This window comes from Salmo salar, chromosome ssa22 (assembly GCF_905237065.1).
Source record: "Salmo salar chromosome ssa22, Ssal_v3.1, whole genome shotgun sequence".
Taxonomy (NCBI): Eukaryota; Metazoa; Chordata; class Actinopteri; order Salmoniformes; family Salmonidae; genus Salmo; species Salmo salar.
Genome location: NC_059463.1, coordinates 60,615,420 through 60,629,058, shown reverse-complemented (window position 1 = coordinate 60,629,058; position 13,639 = coordinate 60,615,420). Strand labels below are relative to the sequence as shown.

Sequence of the window (13,639 nt, the reverse complement as noted above, 5' to 3'; positions counted from 1 at the left end):
ATGCAAGATAGTATATGGCTTGAGAAATGTGTTGTACTCCAAAATGGTCTTATTATCCCAACTGTTACACTGAGAAGATTGAACAACTGCTCGAAAAAAAATAATTATCGCAGTTTTTCCAATCTTGTCATCCTTGTATTGGAGGTAGGTTTTTCCCCTAGCCATATCTCGCTCTTGTTTTAATTTAAACAGGAAGTCTGTCTGACCCCAGTGCAGCTGTTAACAAGCGTAGGATCGGAATCTTAATTCTGTCAAGTGTCAACGCTGCGTTTCCTGCCCTCATTTCTGACTAAATACTCAGCTAGCTAGCTAGCTTGACTTCAGGTCCATCTGCGTTAGTTTCCCGACCCCGAAGGTGTTTTATCGTTTGGTTCGTTACTTTGATCGGGCGCCAAGGGATGGCGTTTTTGGAGAAACAGTCCCCGGGAAGGGTGCTGTTGGATGACACGGTGGCCCTTACAGCACTGATCGAGGCTAGCCAAAATCTACAATCTCACACGGTGAGTCTTGTTCGACCAGGCAAGGGGACAAGCTGAGGAAGTAGTTAGCTAGCTAATTTATCACGGTGAAGGTTAACAAACTTCTATTTATGGTGTCAGACCGTTTTTTTCCCCTCTATAAACCAGTGTCGCTGTTGGTCTCTTAATTAACATTAACGGTTGTTTACCGCTTGTGTACGACGTGTTTGGAAAGTGTTTATCCACCAGTTCGTTGTAAAAACGGCTGCCATCGACTCGTGTGTTGACATTTTTTGACAGTCAGCTGGATAGTTTAGTTCAGCTGCTAACTACTTAGCCATTTTACTCAAGCTAGTTTAGTTCAGCTGCTAACTACTTAGCCATTTTACTCAGCTGCTAACTACTAAGCCATTTTACTCAAGCTAGTTTAGCTCAGCTGCTAACTACTTAGCCATTTTACTCAAGCTAGTTTAGCTCAGCTGCTAACTACTTAGCCATTTTACTCAAGCTAGTTTAGCTCAGCTGCTAACTACTTAGCCATTTTACTCAAGCTAGTTTAGCTCAGGGGTGTATTCATTACGGAAATCGCTTACCGTTTTTATTAAGAACCAAACAGAGTGAAACGAGCAAACGTTTAACTCAACCTAACATTTTTTTTCCTTTTTTTTCTTGTCTTTTTAAACAATGACAGCTGTTTAGTTAGAGCCTAATAAAAATGTAATGTATCGTTTTATGGGGCCTTTTGCTAAATAGTCTGACAGTTTGATGATTGTTCGTGTGTCATTCCAGTTGCCAGAGTTGGGTTTATACAGTCACAGTTGAGTCTTTCACAATAAACACTGCTAAACTGTGGAAATAACTATACTGGTAGACCAAATGCCACATATTGATGATACAATTGTATTGGGTAAAGTCAGGGTGAAATGATAGCCATGTAGGCTACCTTAAGTTAACTAGATAATATGGATTTGAATCAGGGCCGTCGTGCACCCCAAAAATCATTTTTTGGGGGCATAAAGTACGTGAGAATGGCTGGGTACTTAAAAGGGCCTCATTAGTAATAAACTCTTATCTACTTTTCCAGAATCAGATTAACTTGTGGATAGCATATATATATATATATATATATATATATATATATATATATATATATATATATATATTTATATATATATATATATATATATATATATATATATATATATTTTTTATTGATCATTTTTCAAAGACCAATCTAGAGCCATAATCATTGTTTAATCTTTTTCTGCTTATCTTAGTGTACCAAGTGAGCAGAGGAGGCTGGTGGGAAGAGCTATAGGAGGACTGCCGCATTGCAATGGCTGGAATGGAATGTGTCAAACATATGGAAACCACATTTGACACCAGTTCCATTTAATACGAGCCTGTCCTATAGCCCCACCCACCAGCCTCCTCTGCTCTTGAGCTGTCTCTATCCTCCTGACTGGTGTTTTAAAAAATATATATAAACAAACATCTGGATAAAATAAACTTTCTCTTCATCGCTGCTAAAAATCTGGGTAGAATAAACTGTTTCTATGCTTCTCTGTTTAAAATCTGGGTAAAAGATGGAAAGGAATGTGAGTCTTTATTCAGTACATCAAGTTATTGCTTGCTTTTCTAAAGTCTACCAACCTTGCCAGCTAATATAGTTAAGCAAGCTAGCTACTCTGAGTTGATTAGAAACATCTCTGGGCTAGCTAAAGCAATAACTAGATGCTTTAGCAGGCAGGTGCCCTCTATGGGCATGACCTATCTGATATAAATTGAATGTCAAGAAAATGAGACTTGGTTATACACTCGGGTGTCGTTGTTTTAAACTGGGATGTACCACAGTTTGCTGCCAGCCTGACTGTATCAACTTTAGCACATTGAACAATAATGTTTATGTGAGTGGCATATAGCTTAGGCTCAGTGGTGTTTAAGTGGCCTGCAGTAGATTATCCTGGTAAGGTTTAAACCGGACCTTTGGACCCTTGGCTTGTGTTATTCCAGCTACTGTACTACCATGTCACCCAGTCAGACCTTAGTCTGTGTCCCAAATGACACCCTATATAGTACCCTACTTTTGTCCAGGGCCTTATGGGGATCTGGTCAAAAGTAGTGCACTACGTAGGGAATAGGATGCCATTTTGAGACGCATCCACAGTACTACCCTCTCAGGCCTATAGTGTTAGCCTTCAGCTGTAGTGAATGATTTGGGGGAACGCTGTTTGAATACTAGGTATCAGAGTAGAAGTGCTGATCTAGGATCAGGTCTCCCCTCTCCATGTAATCTTCTTTGTTATGATCTGAAAGGCAACACTGATCTTAGATCCTGCACGCCTACTGCTCGACGAATATGTCCCTGGTTAACTAAATATATGCAGTGAAACATGCATATTATCATAGAACATTGTGACTGGAGTGAAACGGTTGAAGGATTGCTGACCACTGTGTCCTCTCCTATAGAAACAGCACTACTAGAACAGTCTGCCATGTTCCCGAGAGGCTTTACCTCTTCTAGTATTTCTTGTTCTATGTCGTCTCCTTTTTATCCCTGTCTTCTGTGTTTTTGAGTGTGGGAGTAACTTCATCACGGAGGAATCACATGAGACGGGCGTGACGAGGAGACGACAGCAAGTTGATCTCAGTTAACCATGCCTCACATAAAGCAGGGAAAGTTAGCCCGGATCCTAACACAATCCTTCCGTTTCGTAATGAAGTTTGATGAAGTGAAAAATATTCATAATAATTTCATGATGGATCCAGGCTAGGAGAAAGTAGGCCTTATCAATAATCATTTCTAATAATAATATTTTTCATCGCTGCTAGAAAAGTCGGCCATCAGTTCAGTAAGGCTTTGTCTCCAGGAGGAGCTTTTAGTGAAGGACTGACTGGATCAAGCTTTTAGTGAAGGACTGACTGGATCAAGCTTTTAGTGAAGGACTGACTGGATCAAGCTTTTAGTGAAGGACTGACTGGATCAAGCTTTTAGTGAAGGACTGACTGGATCAAGCTTTTAGTGAAGGACTGACTGGATCAAGCTTTTAGTGAAGGACTGACTGGATCAAGCTTTTAGTGAAGGACTGACTGGATCAAGCTTTTAGTGAAGGACTGACTGGATCAAGCTTTTAGTGAACGACTGACTGGATCAAGCTTTTAGTGAAGGACTGACTGGATCAAGCTTTTAGTGAAGGACTGACTGGATCAAGCTTTTAGTGAAGGACTGACTTTATGGATGAATTTGCTGTTTGTTTTGGTTGTGTGTTAGATTATTACAATATAAATTAATGGTAAATTAGCTATTGTGTCATTTTGGATTCACTTTTATTGTAAATGAGAATAGAATATGTTTCATAACATGTCTACATTAATGTGGATGCTCTCATGATTACGGATAATCCTGAATGACGTGTGAATAATGATGCTTTAGAAAGTTAGAGACGCACAAATATCATACTACCCCCAACGATGCTAACCTTCCCTGTTATTGTAATGGTGAGAGGTTAGCATGTCTTGGGGGTATGATATAAAATGCTAACCTTCCCTGTTATTGTAATGGTGAGAGGTTAGCATGTCTTGGGGGTATGATATAAAATGCTAACCTCCCCTGTTATTGTAATGGTGAGAGGTTAGCATGTCTTGGGGGTTATGATATAAAATGCTAACCTCCCCTGTTATTGTAATGGTGAGAGGTTAGCATGTCTTGGGGGTATGATATAAAATGCTAACCTCCCCTGTTATTGTAATGGTGAGAGGTTAGCATGTCTTGGGGGTTATGATATAAAATGCTAACCTCCCCTGTTATTGTAATGGTGAGAGGTTAGCATGTCTTGGGGGTACGATATAAAATGCTAACCTCCCCTGTTATTGTAATGGTGAGAGGTTAGCATGTCTTGGGGGTATGATATAAAATGCTAACCTCCCCTGTTATTGTAATGGTGAGAGGTTAGCATGTCTTGGGGGTATGATATAAAATGCTAACCTTCCCTGTTATTGTAATGGTGAGAGGTTAGCATGTCTTGGGGGTATGATATAAAATGCTAACCTCCCCTGTTATTGTAATGGTGAGAGGTTAGCATGTCTACTGTGTATGATATAAAATGCTAACCTCCCCTGTTATTGTAATGGTGAGAGGTTAGCATGTCTTGGGGGTATGATATAAAATGCTAACCTCCCCTGTTATTGTAATGGTGAGAGGTTAGCATGTCTTGGGGGTATGATATAAAATGCTAACCTTCCCTGTTATTGAAATGGTGAGAGGTTAGCATGTCTTGGGGGTATGATATTTGTGCTGGCGTACAGAGCCAAAACAAAAACACGTGTGTCACTGTCCCAGTACTGTTGGAGCTCTGTGTGTATGTGTGTGTGTGTGTGTATATATATATATACAGTTGAAGTCGGAAGTTTACATCCACTTAGGTTGGAGTCATTAAAACTCGTTTTTCAACCACTCCACAAATTTCTTGTTAACAAACTATAGTTTTGCCAAGTCGGTTAGGACATCTACTTTGTGTATGACACAAGTAATTTTTCCAACAATTGTTTACAGACAGATTATTTCACTTATAAATCACTGTATGACAATTCCAGTGGGTCAGAAGTTTACATACACTAAGTTGACTGTGCCTTTAAACAGCTTGGAAAATTCCAGAAAATGATGACATAGCTTTAGAAGCTTCTGATTGGCTAATTGACATCATTTGAGTCAATTGGAGGTGTACCCGTGGATGTATTTCAAGGCCTACCTTCAAACTCAGTGCCTCTTTGCTTGACATCATGGGAAAATCAAAAGAAATCAGCCAAAACCTCAGAAAAAAAAATTGTAGACCTCCACAAGTCTGGTTCATCCTTGGGAGCAATTTCCAAACACCTGAAGGTACCACGTTCATCTGTACAAACAATAGTACGCAAGTATAAACACCATGGGACCACGCCACCGTCATACCGCTCAGGAAGGAGACGTATTCTGTCTCCTAGAGATGAATGTACTTTGGTGCGAAAAGTGCAAATCAATCCCAGAACAGCAGCAAAGGACCTTGTGAAGATGCTGGAGGACACAGGTACAAAAGTATCTATATCCACAGTAAAACGAGTCCTATATCGACATAACCTGAAAGGCCGCTCAGCAAGTAAGAAGCCACTGCTCCAAAACCACAATAAAAAAAAAAAAAAAAAAGCCAGACCTCAGTTTGCAACTGCACATTGGGACAAAGATCGTACTTTTTGGAGAAATGTCCTCCCCCAACTTATTGTGGGAAGCTTGTGGAAGGCTACCTGAAACATTTGACCGAAGTTAAACAATTTAAAGTCAATGATACCAAATACTAATTGAGCGTATGTAAACTTCTGACCCACTGGGAATGTGATGAAAGAAATAAAAGCTGAAATAAATCACTCTCTCTACTATTATTCTAACATTTCACATTCTTAAAATAAAGTGGTGATCCTAACTGACCTAAGACAAGGAATTTTTTACTAGGATTAAATGTCAGGAATTGTGAAACTGAGTTTAAATGTATTTGGCTACGGTGTATGTACATTTCTGACTTAAAACTATCATATATATATATAAAAAAAATTAAAAAATCTAGGCTTTACATATGAGATGAATAGCTATGATAAGTCCCATCACATGTAATCATATCCCGTCCCTTTTTCATTTCCTGTCCAGGAATACATAATCCGTGTACAGAGGGGTGTGTCTACAGAAAACAGTTGGCAGGTAAATAACAATCTATTTTTAGCCTACTTAAACCTCAACCTTACCTCAACTATCTGCCTCAATTATACTCTTTCTTCTTCAACATAACACATCTTCATGTTGTACTGAAAATAAGATTAGAAATCTATTTTTACCTTTTTTTTAACTGAGCTCTCTCAACCTCAAGAAAGAAGCCTTTCGTTGTTTTTTTTCCCCCCACAATACAACCTGATTCTTATTGTTGCAGGTCATAAAGCGATACAGCGACTTTGATATGCTGAATAGCAGTTTGTTGGTAAGTACAAAAAGGTCACAAGTGCCTTTTCCCGCACTACATCTGTCTGCGTCCCAAAATGGCACCCTATTCCCTACATAGCTCACTACTTTGGACCAGCACCCTATGGGAATGGGGTGCCATTTGGGAAGCAAACCTTGTGTTTTTATGAACATGATGTGTTCATACTGACTATTCTTTTGGTGGTCGTTACACATCAGGAAGCTGAGGTTTCTGCTGAGGTTTTACAAGCTCATTTCCTGACGATTATTCATTCTGTGAACCCTACATTCCTCTGTGTCAACTCGTTCTTTATCTATCTCATTTTCTCTCCCTCCCACTCATTTTCTCTCCCTCCCACTCATTTTCTCTCCCTCCCACTCATTTTCTCTCTCTCCCACTCATTTTCTCTCTCTCCCACTCATTTTCTCTCTCTCCCACTCATTTTCTCTCTCTCCCACTCATTTTCTCTCTCTCTCCCACTCATTTTCTCTCTCTCTCCCACTCATTTTCTCTCTCTCTCCCACTCATTTTCTCTCTCTCTCCCACTCATTTTCTCTCTCTCTCCCACCTCTTCCCGCAGGTCTCTGGCGTCAGCCTGCCTCTACCACCTAAGAAGTTGCTAGGTAACATGGACAGGGAGTTCATAGCAGAGAGACAGAGAGGACTACAGGTCTACCTAGACTTTATTACCCAGCATCACATCCTAGCCACCTGTCAACTGGTCAAGAAGTTTCTGGACACCAACAATTACTCTGCCAACTATACAGGTGTGTGAACTGTTAGGGTTGAGGTGTGCGTGTATAACATGGGTGTGATACAGGGTTTTAGGAAAATGTGGTGTTGGACATAAGACCGGCAGCATTTTTTTAAATTTACCGAACATTTTGAGAAATGTACCAGACCCATATCCATTTGGGTGTGTAACCTGATTAGGGCCTCCACCCACGGTGCTCAGAATAACACAAATCTAATTTTAGAATATGGTCATTCATATTTTAATAGTACCGGCAAAACCTCAGTCTCAACGTCAACAGTGAAGAGGAAGACTCTGTTGACCTTTTAGGCAGAGTTGCAAATAAAAAGCCATATCTCAGACTGGCCAATAAAAATAAAAGATTAAGATGGGCAAAAGAACACAGACACTGGACAGAGGAACTCTGCCTAGAAGGCCAGCATCCCGGAGTCGCATCTTCACTGTTGACGTTGAGACTGGTGTTTTGTGGGTACTATTTAATGAAGCTGCCAGTTGAGGACTTGTGAGACGTCTGTTTCTCAAACTAGACACTCTAATGTACTTGTCCTCTTGCTCAGTTGTGCACCGGGGCCTCCCACTACTCTTTCTATTCTGGTTAGAGCCAGTTTGTGCTGTTCTGTAAAGGGAGTAGTTCGCAGCGTTGTACCAAATTTTCAGTTTGTTGACAATTTCTCGCATGGAATAGCCTTCATTTCTCAGAACAAGAATAGACTGACAAGTTTGAGAAGAAAGTTCTTTGTTTCTGGCCCTTTTTGAGCCTGTAATCGAACCCACAAATGCTGATGCTCCAGAAACTCAACTAGTCTAAAGAAGGCCAGTTTTATTGCTTCTTTAATCAGAACAACAGTTTTCAGCTGTGCTAACATAATTGCAAAACGTTTTTCTAATGATCAATTTGCCTTTTTAAATGATAAACTTGGATTAGCTAACACAGTGGTTCTTAAACCTTTTCAGCCTGGGACCCAAATGAGAAATTCTGTTTTCCTGGGACCCAAACAGAGGAAAATATGCAACTATACATAAATATCTGTACATTTCATTGCCGTATGCCTAAAACAAATGCAATATAGACAAAAACAAATAACAATGTAATTAAATATCTATTCATGTTTATTACCCCCTGTTAAAAACACTCTTACATATCTGTCTAGGTTGGGACTGTTGCTGTTAAAATACAATAAATCATTTTCATTCTGAACTGGAGTAAACGAATTGATCACATCACACAGATGAATAACAGAACACACACACACAGGCTTTTTCATAGTTCAAACCTAATTAACCGTACTGATGAAAAAGGATCAGGCTTACTGTACATATTACTGTAGAAATTGTTAAAATAAAGTCTAGGTTGGAACTGTTGCTGTTAAAATACATCTTTTTTTATTTTTTATTATGAACTGGAATAAAATGATTGCTCAAATCACACAGATGTAGACCAGAAAAAAAACACACACACACACAGTCCTAATGAGAGCATGTGTATTCTGGGCTCCGTTTTTGACATTGTAACACTGAGGTGATGCTCAGCCTTGAAACTGTTTCTGTACTTGTTTTTTAAAGTATGTCAGAGTTGAGAACCCTGACTCACATGGGTACGTGGTGCCAAACTGGACCAGAACATCTACTGCTTTCTCAGTCAGGCAGGAGACCACTTCCTGTTGTAGATGGAACAACCCAGAACTGTGTGAGTGGGTTCTCAGGCAGGCAGGAGACCACTTCCTGTTGTAGATGGAACAACCCAGAACTGTGTGAGTGGGTTCTCAGTCAGGCAGGAGACCACTTCCTGTTGTAGATGGAACAACCCAGAACTGTGTGAGTGGGTTCTCAGTCAGGCAGGAGACCACTTCCTGTTGTAGATGAACAACCCAGAACTGTGTGAGTGGGTTTACCTCAAAAAAGCATCTTGCTTCAATCAGTTTATTCCAGTTAAGAATAACAATTATTATTGTATTTTTAACAGCAACAGTTCCAGCTTAGACTTGTTTTCAACAATCATTTCTACAGTAAGATGTACAGTAGGCCTGGTCATTTCTACAGTGAGATGTACAGTAGGCCTGGTCACGTCTACAGTGAGATGTACAGTAGGCCTGGTCACGTCTACAGTGAGATGTACAGTAGGCCTGGTCACTCCTACAGTGAGATGTACAGTAGGCCTGGTCACTCCTACAGTGAGATGTACAGTAGGCCTGGTCATTCAGCCTGTCACTCCACAGTGAGATGTACAGTAGGCCTGGTCACTCCTACAGTGAGATGTACAGTAGGCCTGGTCACTCACAGTGAGATGTACAGTAGGCCTGGTCACTCCTACAGTGAGATGTACAGTAGGCCTGGTCACTCCTACAGTGAGATGTACAGTAGCCTGGTCACTTCTAATGTACAGTAGGCCTGGTCACTCCTACAGTGAGATGTACAGTAGGCCTGGTCACTCCTACAGTGAGATGTACAGTAGGCCTGGTCACTCCTACAGTGAGATGTACAGTAGGCCTGGTCACTCCTACAGTGAGATGTACAGTAGGCCTGGTGGACACTTTTCTTTAAAAAACAAGGACATTTCGAAGTGACCCCAAACTTTTGAACGGTAGTGGTATATTTTGAGTTGATGATAAATTGAGTGATTGTTGTTTTATATGGAAGGTTGTTACACTGAGCCTCATCTTCTCCTCTACAGAAATCGCCTTACAGCAGGTGTCCATGTTCTTCAGGTCGGATCCGAAGTGGGAGGTGGTGGAGCCTTTGAAAGACATTGGTAAGTTTTTTTTAATGATTTTATTTTATTTCATCTTTTTATTTAACTAGGCAAGTCAGTTAAGAACAAATTCTTATTTACAATGACGGATAACCAAAAGGAAAAAGTCCTCCTGCGGAGACGGGGACTTGCATACAAATTTAAATATAGGACAAAACGCACATCACGACGAGAGAGACTACATAAACAGACCTAAGACAACACAACATGGTAGCAACAACACAACATGGTAGCGACAACACAACATGGTAGCAACAACACAACATGGTAGCAACAACACAACATGGTAGCGACAACACAACATGGTAGCGACAACACAACATGGTAGCGACAACACAACATGGTAGCGATTTTTATAGAATTAAAGATGATTAAGAAGCCTCAGTATTCTTATATCAGGAGTGATTTTATAAAAGTGGCAGGAGATATAAAATGCCCGCTCCTTCCTGGATGTCTGGTGTTTTCTGCTCTCCGCTGCTTCAGGAGGGGGGGGGGAAAAAGGGAACGTGTTATTGTCACGTTACTGCTCTATCATGGGAATGACACACCTGATGCTTACTATTAGTATGGGCAGAACGCCTTCAAGTGCTTTTGTAAATAAAGCGAGATGAATTGATTTCATAATTAAGTGGACTAAATCCCCGGGCGCCCGAAGACGTGGATGTCGATTTAAGGCAGCCCTCCCCCCCGCCCCTCTCTGGTTCAGAGGGGTTGAGTTAAATGCGAGAGACACATTTCAGTTGAATACATTCAGTTGTACAACTAAGTATCCCCCTCCTTTCCCTCTAAATTGATTGGTTATGCACCAACTCTGTTGACCATGGAACCTACCATTGTGACTCCGATAAAGCTGTAAGTGGATTGTTAATCAGGAAAATGTCATATTAAAATGAACATGTTTTAAATATTTTTTTATTTTTTTTTATAACCTTTCAGGGTGGAGGATACGGAAGAAATATTTCTTAATCAAAAACAAAGAACAACCCAAGGAACGTCAAGTGTTGAGTTGGGTAAGTCTACTGTTGCTATTTGCTGTTTTACTGTTGGTACTTTAATAAATTATTTTAGAACTTCATTGTCATCTTATATCTGCTTTACAATGCGACGGTACAGAGCGGTAGAATCAAAAAGGTGTTTTATCCTGTAGGTACAACTAGTCAGGCGCTGACTGGTTTTCACTTGCTAGCGACAAGACAATTGTCGTTTTTGGTATCGGCATTTATAGTTCTAAACTAATTCTATCCTGTATTGTGTTTCTATCACCTGAAGGTTTTTGGCTGGTAAAGTATGTGTTACGTTTATGTGGTTTTGTTGCTGCACAGGTTGACTTGGGTCCAGATAAATTCCTGTCAGACAAAGATCTTCAGTCGACCATGAAGCTCCTACCCAGCCTCACTGTATGTATACTCGTTAAATAGATTTGTGGATAGCAGATTTCTTCTACCCACTGTCAGTATGTATGTATGTATCATCTAGCTCCTACCAATGCTGTCTGTGGGAATATTCTCTTAAGAGGCCTCACAGTACTGTATTACTGCCTGCCGGGAATTAAACTGCCCGCCCGCCCCCAGACTGCCCGCCCGCCCCGCCCCCAGACTGCCCGCCCGCCCCGCCCCCAGACTGCCCGCCCGCCCCGCCCAGACTGCCCGCCCCGCCCCCAGACTGCCCGCCCCGCCCCAGACTGCCCGCCCGCCCCCAGACTGCCCGCCCGCCCCAGACTGCCCGCCCGCCCCCAGACTGCCCGCCCGCCCCAGACTGCCCGCCCGCCCCAGACTGCCCGCCCGCCCCAGACTGCCCGCCCGCCCCCAGACTGCCCGCCCGCCCCAGACTGCCCGCCCGCCCCAGACTGCCCGCCCGCCCCAGACTGCCCGCCCGCCCCCAGACTGCCCGCCCGCCCCAGACTGCCCGCCCGCCCCCAGACTGCCCGCCCGCCCCAGACTGCCCGCCCGCCCCCAGACTGCCCGCCCGCCCCAGACTGCCCGCCCGCCCCAGACTGCCCGCCCGCCCCAGACTGCCCGCCCGCCCGCCCCCAGACTGCCCGCCCGCCCCGCCCCCAGACTGCCCGCCCGCCCCGCCCCAGACTGCCCGCCCGCCCCGCCCCAGACTGCCCGCCCCGCCCGCCCCAGACTGACTGCCCGATTCAGCTGATCTGATGTATTCCTTATTTAGATACAATCCTGTTGCCCAGATGTAATATGCTTCCCCACAGGAATGTAACCACTGTACTGCGCCTGCGTTCCAAATGGCACCCTATTCCCTATTTTTATAGTGCACTACTTTTAACCAGGGCCCATAGGGCTGCCTCTTAGTACCTCTACCCTCAGTCGTAGATAACAGTGTCAAAGTGAAAGTTTCCGGCATTTTGCAACCCTAGTCGATAGACTGTTGTGCCCTTTATTGATCTATTGTCACTACTTTGGAGATAAAACAACACTTAGTCTATCTCTATTTACTAAACAAACCTGTTTAATGTATAGGCCTTTTATCTGTTGTTTTGGACAATACTAGGCTGGTATCACAAAAATCAACCAAACTATGATCAGATGATTGTGATCAGATTAATATAAGGGAATATCGAGGTGAAACCAAAAGGAGAACAGTCGTTGATAAAGTCAATCAAAAATCGATCTGGTTTAATTCAAGTTGCAACAAGGAGAGAGAGATCGATCCCCGGTCACCACTATCAGAACTGTTCTGCCAAAAAGGGTAGCTGACCTTCTTAGAGAAAGCCCCGGTAACTACTTTCAGAACAACTGTACGAATTATTATTTAAAAAAATAATAATAAAAATAATAAATGCATGGAATGTCTGCATTCACTACTGTAAGTCGCTCTGGATAAGAGCATCTGCTAAAATGACTAAAAATGTATAAATGTAAATGTTCTGCTAACAAGGCCACTGAATCTTGGAGGAGCCCTAAACAAGGCACAGTGTGGATCTGTACACACTACAATAACACAACTCTTCAGCAAGTCAAAGGTCTGCTTTAGGGGGACTATAACTCTATCCACACGGGACTAGTGTTACTATAGTCGGTTATGTAAATATTAAATACAGCATATCCGTTTTTTCCAGTGGACGATTCGGACGCGATTTAGTTTTAACCAAACTGCCCCTGTAATATTTTTGACTGTTATGACAGAAGTCGTGAAGCTCTTCTAGGCGTGTCTAGGGACAGTCTAATATTGACCTAATGACCTTCAGTTCACATGTCTAGGGACAGTCTAATAGTGACCTAATGACCTTCAGTTCACATGTCTAGGGACAGTCTAATAGTGACCTAATGACCTTCAGTTCACATGTCTAGGGACAGTCTAATAGTGACCTAATGACCTTCAGTTCACATGTCTAGGGACAGTCTAATAGTGACCTAATGACCTTCAGTTCACATGTCTAGGGACAGTCTAATAGTGACCTAATGACCTTCAGTTCACATGTCTAGGGACAGTCTAATAGTGACCTAATGACCTTCAGTTCACATGTCTAGGGACAGTCTAATAGTGACCTAATGACCTTCAGTTCACATGTCTAGGGACAGTCTAATAGCGACCTAATGACCTTCAGTTCACATGTCTAGGGACAGTCTAATAGTGACCTAATGACCTTCAGTTCACATGTCTAGGGACAGTCTATTAGTGACCTAATGACCTTCAGTTCACATGTCTAGGGACAGTCTAATAGTGACCTAATGACCTT

At 42.2% G+C, this 13,639-nt stretch overlaps 1 protein-coding gene across 5 annotated transcripts in view; it reads left to right on the top strand.

The window, feature by feature from the left end:
- The first annotated feature begins 110 nt into the window (after positions 1 to 110).
- Positions 111 to 13,639, top strand: part of pxk (PX domain containing serine/threonine kinase) — a 58,594-nt gene continuing 45,065 nt past the window's right edge. For 3 of the 5 annotated variants that reach the window (XR_006761398.1, XR_006761397.1, XM_045705688.1), the window contains exons 1-7: positions 111 to 500; positions 6,133 to 6,183; positions 6,410 to 6,457; positions 7,020 to 7,206; positions 9,865 to 9,942; positions 10,879 to 10,952; positions 11,265 to 11,339. Coding sequence is in view for 3 of the 5 variants with exons in the window: in XM_045705688.1 (XP_045561644.1) it covers positions 399 to 500; positions 6,133 to 6,183; positions 6,410 to 6,457; positions 7,020 to 7,206; positions 9,865 to 9,942; positions 10,879 to 10,952; positions 11,265 to 11,339 (615 nt within the window). In the remaining 2 variants the exon portion in view is untranslated. The remainder of the gene's footprint in view (positions 501 to 6,132; positions 6,184 to 6,409; positions 6,458 to 7,019; positions 7,207 to 9,864; positions 9,943 to 10,878; positions 10,953 to 11,264; positions 11,340 to 13,639) is intronic. The other 2 variants (XM_045705689.1, XM_045705690.1) reach the window with 1 other exon arrangement.